Source organism: Cetorhinus maximus, unplaced genomic scaffold (genome assembly GCF_964194155.1).
Source record: "Cetorhinus maximus unplaced genomic scaffold, sCetMax3.hap1.1 HAP1_SCAFFOLD_244, whole genome shotgun sequence".
Classification (NCBI taxonomy): Eukaryota; Metazoa; Chordata; class Chondrichthyes; order Lamniformes; family Cetorhinidae; genus Cetorhinus; species Cetorhinus maximus.
This window is the reverse complement of record NW_027596207.1, coordinates 525,542-537,500: the sequence shown is the minus strand read 5'-3', so window position 1 is coordinate 537,500 and position 11,959 is coordinate 525,542. Positions and strand designations below refer to the sequence as shown.

The following is an 11,959-nucleotide window of genomic DNA, read 5'->3' as shown; positions in this document are numbered from 1 at the left end:
AGGCCTGTCTGCCACATTACGAATGGCCCTCAGGCAGCTCCTGGGTGTGGAAGGAAAGAGAAACACTGGCAAAGTGCGGTGCGAATTGGAAGACTTGCCTTGTCATTGAAAGGTCCCAGTGGTTCATTTATGGAACTTCTGATTTGGAATATGTGACTGCAATTTCCATTTAACACTGACCAAAGAGGCCCTTAAACTGGACGGCAGTTCATTATTCACATAGGCAAAGGGCCTAGTGTCTCTGTAAAGTAGTCCGAGGGAGGCTGAATAATGATTGGACCAAATGCCATTCAACATATTTAAGGTGCTGCGACCCACTGGGACATTGCTGTATGATACTGGACGGACATAGTCATGATTACTTTTATATAACCTCTTGACAGTCCTTGTCTTATATATCTTAGCTTCACAGTTGCGTCTGTTTAAATTATCCTTTAGAACTCCAGTTCCAAAGAAGAATATTAGGCTCGAAACATTAACTTTCTTTCTCTCTCTCCACAGATGCTGCCAGAAGGCTGAGTTTATTTCCCCCAGCGCTTTCTGTTTTTGTTCCAGGTTTCCAGCATTCACTGTCTTTTGCTTTTAGCCTTGGGAATTTGTTCTGTATTAATAAGGATCGAAGATGAACAAGAAACATACAATGTATGCGATTAACTAGAAGTAAAATATATATATATGTATGTGCAATAAATAAAAATTAGAAACCTTCTGCTACATATGCGAAATGATATAATAGTATCCCAAATACAGAATGTGAAAGAATTAAAGCTGTCAGCAGGGGCTAAATTCAGTGGTCCCAGTAGGAAATTCCACTCAAAGGGGGCACAGGATGGGGAATTGATGCTATGTTTCTGAGCCTCTCTAGAGCTAGTTACTCTGCTGGGGAGTATTGAATTTACCCTGAAGTAGAAGTATATTTTTAAAAGATATTAAAAAGACATGTGTATTTGCAGTTGGACACTTTTTCTTTCACTGTGCCTTTCTTTTGTCCTTTGCCAGATCTTCCACTTGCGTACAGACTTATTTTGGGGCTTGTATTTTGCCTGTTGTTAATAATGACTGGATATATTGTCTTCCTTTACCTCCGCCCCAACAGAAATGAAGTAAATTCGTTTTTAATAAATAAACGTAAGTTTGAACTTTATAACACTGCTCCCTACAGCCAAGTTTATAAAAATGGTAAAGAGCAATGTACCCAAAGCTGAGCCTTGGGAAAACCACTGCGAAGTACCCATCCATTACCACCCTCTGCTTCCTGACACAGCCAATTTTATATTCATACCGGCACTTTCCCCTTTATTGCATGGATTTTCATCTTCTTAATAAACCTCATTTGTGGCACTTTGTCCAAGTGCCTTCTGAAGGTTCATGTGTACATCTGCTGCACTACCTTGATCAACTTTGTCTGTTATCCCATCAAAGAATTCCATCAAATTGGTCAGGCATGATTTGAAAGCACAAGGTAAGAGATAGGAGCAGGAGCATGCGACCCATCGAGGCTGCCCCACCATTTCATACAATCATGGCTTATTTTCTGCCTCAGCCCCACTTTACTGCCTGCTCCCCATATGTTTGATTCCCTGAGAGATCAAAACTTTGTCTATCTCAACCTTAAATATATTCATGGAACATCCACAACCCTCTGGGTAGAGAATTCCAAAGATCCACAAACCTCTGAATGAAGAAATCTCTCCTCATCTCAGTCCTAAACAATCGACCCCTCCTCCCGAGACTGTCCCCGTGTACTAGACTCCCCAGCCAGGGAAAGAACCTCTGGGTGTCAACCCTTCAATTCCCTTCAGGATCTTGTAATGTTTCAATTCTAAAAGTCCATGCTGGCTCTCCTTGATCAACCCATGCCTTTCCAAATTAAAATGTATTTTGTCCCTGATAATGGTGCCATTAACTGCCCCACCACAGACATTAGGCTCTTTGCCCTCTTGTTTCCTAATTTATCCCTCATGCTTCTGTATCCACAGTGATCTCACTGAACCACAAGATCTCTCTGGTCCTCCAATTCGGGTCTCTTGAGCATCCCCTATTTTATTCACTCCATATCGGTAGTTATGCCTTCAGATACCTAGGCCCTGAACTCTGGAATTCCCTTCCTAAACCTCCCCACCTCCCTTCCTCTCTTCCTCTCTTTCCTCCTTTCATTACGCTCCTTAAGACTTCCCTCGTCTTCCCAAACCTTTGGTCATCTGTCCGAATATCTCATTATGTGCCTCAGTGTCAAGTTTTGATTGATAATTTCCCTTGAAAAGCCTTGGATGTTCTACTAGGTTAGAGGTGCTATATAAATTCAAGTTGTTTCTGTTATCTATTCTTTTAAATATATACATTCCTAAAATCATGTGATGCAATTCACATCAATGGGTCACTTGTCTATGGCAAGACGGGTAATTGCACACCGACTGCTTATTCTACACACATGCTGCACCTTTTGTACAAGTTAACAGAAGATGCTTTCGATTCATATCATGTTAACCTAACACATGTCATCTTCCTACTACTAATCCACAAATCTATAAATAAAATACTGCGGATCAGGGATAAATAAATATCTAGGTAACAGTAAAATACTAGGGATGAGAGATAAGGAAAAACTACAGCATCTTTAATGACCTCAGGACATAAAGTGAGTACTGTTGAATTGTAGAAAACACAACAGCCAATTTGTACACAGCATGATCCCACAAACAGCAAAGACATAAACAGTCAGTTGGTGTATTTTTGTGAAATTGGATGGGGACTAACTATTTACCAGGATGCTGGGGACAGCTCTCCTGCTCTTCTTTAAAAAGCACCATGAGATCTTTTACATCTACCTGGGAGGGTAGACGAGCCGAGGTTTATCGTCTTATCCAAAAAATGGCTCCTATGACCGTGGAGGGGGCTTGGACCCACAACCTTCTGAGTCAGAGGGAAGTGTGCCACCCATAGCCAAGGCTGATAAACTATGATGAACTGATATTTCATTAACGTACATGCTATTTTATCCTTACAGCCAGATTTTAATTATTTTTTGAAACTTTGACAGGCGATCGTTACCTTATACTTGGGTCTGGAGTATTCACAATAATGGTTTCACCTTTGCCAATTTATGAAGCAAATGAAAATGGTAAGTGTTACATATTGAAAGAAAAACAAAATAACACATTTACTGCCTTTCTCAGTGAAATTGGTAATTGCATGTTTGAAGATACCTGTCATTTATCTGATGTAACATTGCTTCTGTAAGCTCCACAGCATTACAGCTGTTAAGGCTTAGAGCAGTTATAATAGGGGATTTTAATTATCTGAATGTAGACTGGGACAGTGGTAGTGTAAAGGGCAGAGAGGGGCAAATGTTTCTAGATTGTGTTCAGGAGAATTTTCTACAGCAGTATGTTTCTAGTCCATTGAGAAATGAGGCAGTGTTGGACCTGGTCCTTGGGAATGAGGTGAGCCAAGTGGATCAAGTGTCTGTAGAACATTTAGGGGACAGTGATCAATGCATATTAAGATTTAGAATGACTGTGGAAAAGGACAAAGAACAATCCAGAAGAAGAATAATGAACTGGGGAAAACCAACTTCAATGGGGTAAGAGCAGATCTGGGTCCAATTAATTGGAGCCAAAGGTTGGCAGGAAAAACAATAGCTGAACAATGAGCGACCTTCAAAGAAGAGACAGTTCGGGCACAGGCAAGGTACGTTCCCTCAAAATAGAAACATAGGGCAAATAAATCCAGAGCTCCCTGGATGAGAAAGGAGATAGAAATTAAGATAAGGAAGAAAAAGTGTCCCTACAAGTGGATAATACAATGGGGAACCAGGCTGAATACAGAAGGTTCAGAGGAGAGGTGATAAAGCAGATAAGAGAAGCAAGGAAGGAGTATGAAAAGAGACTGGCACTAACGTAAAAGGAAATCCCAAAATCTGCTCTAGGCCTATAAATAGTAAAAGGAGGAGTAGGGCCGATTAGCAATCAAAAAGATAAATTTAGACATGAAGGCAGAGGGACTGGCTGAAGGATTAAATGAATACTTTGCATCTGTCTTTACCAAGGAAGAAGATGCCACCCAGGCCATGGTGACAGAGGAGGTAATTAATACACAAGAAGGTTTAAGTTGACGAGGAGGAGGGATTAGATAGGATGTTATACTTAACGTTGATAATGTACCAGGACTGGTTGAGATGCATCCAAGCAGACTGAGGCACGTGAGAGTGGAAATTGCAGAGGCATTGGCTATAATTTTCCAGTCTTCTTTAGACTCAGGGGTGATGCCGGAGGACTGAAGAATTTCAAATGTTACACCCTTATTCAAAAAAGGGTGTAAAGATATGCCCAGCAGATTTAACTTTGTTTTTTATTATTCTTTCATGGGGTGTAGGTGTCGCTGGCTGGGTCAGCATTTATTGTGCATCCCTAATTGCCCCTTGAGAAGGTGGTGGTGAGCTGCCTTCTTGAACCACTGCAGTCCATGTGGTGTAGGTACACCCACAGCGCTGTTAGGGAGGGAGTTCCAGGATTTTGTCCATGTGGTGTAGGTACACCCACAGTGCTGTTAGGGAGGGAGTTCCAGGATTTTGTCCATGTGGTATAGGTACACCCACAGTGCTGTTAGGGAGGGAGTTCCAGGATTTTGTCCATGTGGTGTAGGTACACCCACAGTGCTGTTAGGGAGGGAGTTCCAGGATTTTGTCCATGTGGTGTAGGTACACCCACAGTGCTGTTAGGGAGGGAGTTCCAGGATTTTGTCCATGTGGTGTAGGTACACCCACGGCGCTGTTATGGTGGGAGTTCCAGGATTTTCAGCGATAAATTTCCAAGTCAGGATGGTGAGTGTTGCGGGTATCCAGTGCATTCAGCCATTTCTTGATATCACGTGGAGTGAATCGAATTGGCTGAAGACTGGCATCTGTGATGCTGGGGACCTACGGAGGAGGCCGAGATGCATCATCCCCTCGGCACTTCTGGCTGAAGATTGTAGCAAATGCTTCAGCCTTATCTTTTACACTGATGTGCTGGGCTTCTGCATCATTGAAGATGGAGATATTTGTGGAGCCTCCTCCTCCAGTGAGTTGTGTAATTGTCCACCATTCACGACTGGACGGCAGGACTGCAGAGCTTAGACCTGATCCACTGGTCATTTAGCTCTGTCTTTCACTTGCTGCTTGGCACGCAAGTAGTCCTGTGTTGTAGCTTTACCAGTTTCACGTTTCATTTTTAGGTATGCCTGATGCTGCTCCTGGCATGCCCTCCCACATTCTTCATCTTTTTATATTCACGGGATGTGGGCATTGCTGGCTGGGCCAGTATTTATTGCCCATCCCTAATTGCCCTTGAGAGGCCATTTCAGAATCAACATGTAGGCTAAAGGCATTAGTGAATCAGATGGGAATTAATGGTTTCATTAGACTTCCAGATTTTTTATTCAATTCAACTTTACCATCTGCCGTGGTGAGATTTGAACCCGGGCCCCCAGAGCATTACCTTGGGTATCTGGAGTACTAGTCCAGTGACAATACCACTATGCCACAGCCTCCCCTCTAGGTTTGATCCCCTGGCTTGATGGTAATGGTAGGGTAGGGGAGATGCCAGGCCATGGGCAAGCGTCCCGACGTCATTGCGCACTTGCGTGTATTTGGGATGTTTTCCTAGAACAATATGTTGTGGACCCAATCAGAGAGCAGGCTATTTTGGATCTGGTAATGTGTAATGAGGCAGGTTTAATAAACGATCTCAGAGTAAAAGATCCCCTAGGAAACAGTGACCATAACATGGTAGAGTTTAGCATTCAGCTTGAGAGTGGGAAATGTGGGTCAGAAACAACTGTGCTAAACTTAAACTTAATTACAAAGGAATGAGGGCAGAGTTGGCTGGAGTGGACCGGAAAGGAATTTTAGCAGAAAAGATGGTTGATGAACAATGGTAGACATTTAAGAAAATAGTTCATAAATCACAACAAAGATATATCCCAACGAGGGAGAAGGATTCTAGGAAGGGGATAAACCAACCATGGTTAAGCAAGGAAGTTAAGGATAGTATCAAATTGAAAGAAAAAAAACATACAATGTTACAAAGATTAGTGGTAAGCCGAAGGATTGGGAAACTTTGAAAAAACAACAAAAGATGACGAAAAAAAAATAAAGAGGGAGAAAATAAACTTTGAGGGTAAACTAGCAAGTAATATAAAAAAGGACAGTAAGAGCCTCTTTAAATATATAACAAGGAAGAGAGAGGCCAAAGTGAACATAGGCCCCTTGGAGAATGAGGCTGGGGAAATAATAATGGAGAACCAGGAAAGCGCAGAGGAGTTAAATAGATACTTTGCATCAGTCTTCACGGTAGAAGACACTAATAGAATCCCAAAAATACTAAATAATCAAGGGGCAAAAGGAGGGGGAGGAAATAAATAACTATCACTAGAGGAAAAGTACCAGGGAAACTAATGGAGCTACAGGCCGATAAGTCCCCTGGACCCGATGGGTTGCATCCTAGGATATTAAAGGAAGTAGCTGCAGAGATAGTGGATGCACTGGTAGTAATCTTCCGAGAATCCTTAAATTCTGGAAAAGCCTCAGAGGATTGGAAAACTGCGAATGTGACATCCTTATTCAAAAAGGGAGAGAGACAAAAAACAGGTAACTATAGGCCAGTTAACATCTGTCATTGGGAAAATGTTAGAGTCTATTATGAAGGATTTAAGAGCAGAGCATTTAGAAATGCATAATATAATCAAGCAGAGTCAGCATGGCTTCATGAAGGGGAAATCATGCCTGACAAGTTTATTAGAAATCTTTGAGGAGGTAACAAGCAGGATAGATAAAGGGGAACCAGTAGATGTAATATATTTGGATTTCCAAAAGGCATTTGATAAGGTACCGCACATAAGGCTACTTAATAAGATAAGAGCCCATGGTGTTGGGGGTAGTATATTAGCAGGGATAGAGGATTGGCTAACTAACAGAAGACAGAGAATTGGGATAAAGGAGCCATTTTCAGGATGGCAACCTGTAACTAGTGGAGTGCCACAGGGATCAGTGCTGGGGCCACAACTATTTACAGTATATATTAATGACTTAGATGAGGGAAGTGAATGTACTGTCGCCAAAAATAGGTGGGAAGGCAAGTGGTGAGGATGACACAAATAGTCTACAGAGGGATATAAACAGATTAAGTGAGTGGGCAAAGACTTGGAAGATGGAATTTAATGTGGGAAAATGTGAGGTTATACACTTTAGCAGGAAGAATAGAGGAGCTGAATATTACTTAAATGGAGAAAGACTGCAGAAAGCTGCAGCACTTAGGGATCTGGGAGTCCTTGTGCATGAATCCCAAAAAGCTAACATACAAGTTCAGCAGGTAATAGGGAAGGCAACTGGAATGTTGACCTATATTTCAAAGGGAATGGAGTATAAAAATAGGAAAGTCTTGGTAAAACTATACAAGGCACTAGTTAGACCACACCTAGAATACTGTGAACAGTTTTGGTCCCCTTATCTAAGGAAAGGTATACTGGCATTGGAGGCAGTCCAGAGAAGGTTCACTAGGTTGATCCCAGGGTTGGAGGGATTTTCTTATGAGGAGAGATTGAGTAGGTTGGTCCTGTACTCATTGGAGTTTAGAAGAATGAGAGGCGACCTTATTGAAATATATAAGATTCTTAGGAGGTTTGACAGGGTAGAGAACTGGAGGAACAGCACCTCATCTTCCGACTAGGCACTTTGCAGCCTTCCGGACTTAATATTGAGTTCAACAATTTTAGATCATGAACTCTTTCCTCCATCCCCACCCCCTTTCCGATCCCCTTTTTCCAATAATTTATAATTTTTTTACAACTATATATTTTTTCTTTTCCCTCCTATTTTTAAATTTATTTTGATCTATTGTTTCATCTCCACCTTTTAGCTCATTTTGATCCCTTCCCCCCACCCCACCCGCATAGGGCCATCTGCCACTAGCTTGCTTCCCTTAATGTCCCCATTAGCACATCCTTTAGCTAATATCACCACCGTCAACATCCTTTGTCCTTTTGTCTGGGAATCTTTGGCAGTCTCTTCTTGGCCTCCACCTATCACTGGCCCCCTATCCAGCTCCACCTGTCCCACCCCCTCTACCAGCTTATAATTCATCTCTTTTCTATATGTCTTAGTTCTGATGAAGAGTCATACGGACTCGAAACGTCAATTGTATCCCTCTCCGCAGATGCTGTCAGACCTGCTGAGTTTTTCCAGGTATTTTTGTTTTTGTTCTAGATGCTGAGAGGCTGTTTCCACTTGTGGGAGAGTCTAGGACTAGAGGTTCCCCTTTATCAACTCTGCTTGTTATATCCTCAAAAAACTCTAGCAAATTTATCAAACATGATTTCCGTTTCACAAAACTGTGTTGACCCTGTTTGTGTTAAGCTTTTCTAAATGTCCTGCTATTTCTTCCTTTATAATGGACTCTAGCATTTTCCTAACTAGATATAAAGGCCAGTATTCCATTAGCTTTTATGGTTATTTTCTGCACTGGCTGATGACATTTTAAGGATCTATTTACATGGACTCCTAGGTCTCTTCAGACCTCCATTGTTTCTAGCTTTTCACCAGTTAGAAAGTAACCAGTTTTCACCTTTTTAGTGTCTCAAGTGGATGACCTCACATTTGTCTCCATTTAAATCCATTTGCTACCTTTTTGCCAATTCACTTCATCTGTTAACATCTCTGTAATTTTATGCTTCCATCTACCCTGCTTACAATGCCACAATCTCATCCGAGGGATTTTATCATATGTCTGCTGGAAATCCAGATAAACAACACCCTAGATATTCCCTGTCCATTACTTTAGTCACCTCTTCAAAGGAGTCAATCAGATTCATCAAGCATGACCAACCCTTTACAAATCCATGCTGGCCCTTTCCCATCAGCTAAAAATTTTTAAGCTGTTCCTATGAACATACAAATTAGGAGCAGGAGGAGGCCACTCGGCCCCTCGAGCCTGCTCCACTATTGAATAAGATCATGCATGATCTGATTGTAACCTCAACCCCACATTCTTGCCGACCCCCAATAACCTTTCACCCCCTTGTTCATCAAGAATCTATCCAGCTCTGCCTTAAAAATATTCAAAAACTCTGCTTCCACCGCCCATTGAGGAAGAGAGTTCCAAAGACTCACCACCCTCATCAGGGTCTTAAATAGGAGATCCCTTATTTTTAAGCAATGAACCCTATTTCTAGATTCTTCATTCATCTATCCTGAAGTATAGATGCGAGTAATTTTCTGACATTGGATATTAGGCTAACTGGTCTATAATTCCTTGGGTTTCCACTGTCATCTTTCTTAAATCATGGAGTGATATGTGCAATTTTCCAATCTGAAGGAACAGTTCCTGAATTGAGAGAACCAGCTAGGGTATTTGCAATGTTCTCACCTCCTTCCTTTCAAACCACCTATCATTTTATTGCCATTATTTTCTTCATTGCTGTTGTTTCCCTTTTGGGAATTCTTTTGAGTCCCTGTCCTCACTGGAATACGAGATTCCTCCTGATGTCTGGCAAGCTGAGCTCTTGTTCTACTGGGAATATTGGCACAAAGTAATTGTTCAACATGTCTGCCTTTTCCTTACTTTCATTAATAATAACATTAATATAAAATTTCAGGTGAACCACATTGCACATGACCGCCCTGTAAATATTTTTCTGTTGATAATCCTGCCAAGTTTCTTTTCATACTCCCTTTTTGTACCCCCCACTCTCTGTTTTGACACCCTTTGCTCTTCTTTGTATCTCTCCCATTTGCCAGGATCTGCACCTTTTTGCATTTTTGTCTGCTTTTTCTTTTAGTTTTATGTTGTCCTTTACCCCTCTATTTATCCAAGGCTGCTTCCTTTTGGCAAGGAGAGCTCTTGCCCCTTAGAGGTATAAACTCATTCTACTCGACATTAAATTCTTTTTTTAAACACCTCGCACTGATCTGTTGATTTATATATGAACAGATTTGCCGCTGTGAACTGTCTCTGTCTCATCGCTTTGAAGCCAGCCTTACCTAAATCTAGAACTTAGCAATGGTTTCATGTTTCTCCCTTTCAAACATTTCGTTGAATTTGATCACATTATGATTGCCGTTAAATAAATATTCATGCACTGTTAGGCTGTTCAATAATGCTGGGTGATTTTCAATCTTCCATGCATGGTGTACTCTACCTGAAGGCAAGCCCTTGACACATTGTCTGCTGATGCTTCATCCTGAGCTATTTTCTTGGCAGCTTTTGTCAGTGATGGTTTACCATTGCCTTCCACGCTCAGGGGAAGGGCAAGGGGGGAGCTCCCAAGTCTACCTCAGCTGGAATGGGAATGAAACCCACTCAGTGGCATTATTCTGAACCGCACGCTAGCCATTTAGCCAACTGGGATAACCAGCCCCGCGTCATTACACATTACTAAGTCTAATATGGCCTGTTTCCTTTTTGATTTTCAGACATGTTGCAGAAAACTATTCTGAAGAATTTTACCATCTTTCTGGCATCAAAGTTAAAATCCCCTATTAAAACAACTCTGCCTTAGCTACATGAAGGGGATGCACAAATTGCATTGTAAACAGGGAGTTTGGGGATTTGGTGAGAGTGAGAATTTGGTGCAGAGGGTGAAGGAGGTTCTGATTTTTACCTCCAGTATTTGTAGTGGTTCCTGTTACAGGTAAGATGTAATCTACCTATAAGTTACACTTGATCAAAAAATTAGTTCAAAAACCAAAAGATACTATCATAGGAGCAGGAGTAGGCCATTCAGCCCATCGAGCCTGCTCCACCATTCAATATGATCATGGCTGATCATCTACCTCAATGCCACTTTCCCGCGTTATCCCCATATCCCTTCATGTCATGAGTATCCTGAAATCTATTAATTTCTGTCTTGAACATGGTCAATGATTGAGCTTCGACCGTCCTCTGGGATTCACCACTCTGAGTGAAGAAATTCCTCCTCATTAAATGGTCTATCCCTTAATCTGAGTCTGTGTCCCCTGGTTCTAGACTCACCAGCCAGAAAAAAAACATTCTGTCCACATCTACCCTGTGAGGCCCTGTAAGAATTTTGTAAGTTTCAATGAAATCATCTCTCATTCTTTAAAATTCGAGAGGCCCAGTCTCCTCAATCTCTCCTAATGAGACAATCACACCATCCCAGGGATTAGTCTGGTGAACCTCTGTCACTCTCCCTCTATGGCAAGTATATCCTTCCTTAGATAAGGAGACCAAAACTGTGCACAATACTCCAAATGCAGTCTCACCAAGGCTCTATATAACTGCAACATATTCCATTATATTACAATACAGAGGGATGGAGGGTGGTGAGTCTAACATACTCCATTATATTACAATACAGAGGGATGGCAGGTGGTGAGTCTAACATACTCCATTATATTACAGTACAGAGGGATGGCAGGTTTTGTACTATTACTGCAGCATGTGGGAGTTTGTGGAGAACATTGTGATCCTGGACAATCTGCATCTGAAGGAACTTCAGCTCAGAGTTGTTGAGCTGCTGGCCTAGCTGCAGACAATATAGGGCATTAGGGATAGACTATATCCGGAAGGCAATCACGTCTCTCTGGTTAGGAAGCCGTACAGGTCTGTTTAGTGCTCAGGGACAGGAGGCTGTCACTGCGGGTCAGACAGGTGCAGTGATGCCTGTGTGGATGATGGGAAAGCTTGATGATGCAAGCTGACCACGCACTGGGGTGGGGGAGTGAAAAGGAATGTGATACAGGACAATATAGTCAGGGGCAATGTTCACTCTAAGCTGTCCATTCACACAGCTGTGCAGTAATGCGAAAGTCCATGTACAGGCTGCACACAGCAGTGCAAAAAACTTCAGGGATCCTTAAACACTTAAAGAAACCACCCACACAATTCTAAAAACAATTAGACGAAATGTTGTCAGGGAAATAGTGTTGTCTGCATCCACAAGCAGGAGTGCTGAAGGTGGTGTC

General features: G+C 41.9%; 1 protein-coding gene across 1 annotated transcript in view; it reads left to right on the top strand.

Annotated features, from left to right (window-relative positions):
• Nucleotides 1-46: 46 nt before the first annotated feature.
• LOC144673073 (uncharacterized) overlaps nt 47-11,959 on the top strand; it is a 44,071-nt gene continuing 32,158 nt past the window's right edge. The window contains exons 1-2 of the mRNA XM_078535069.1: nt 47-1,128; nt 3,041-3,121. Coding sequence (XP_078391195.1) covers nt 1,056-1,128; nt 3,041-3,121 — 154 coding nt within the window. The 5' untranslated portion in view covers nt 47-1,055. The remainder of the gene's footprint in view (nt 1,129-3,040; nt 3,122-11,959) is intronic.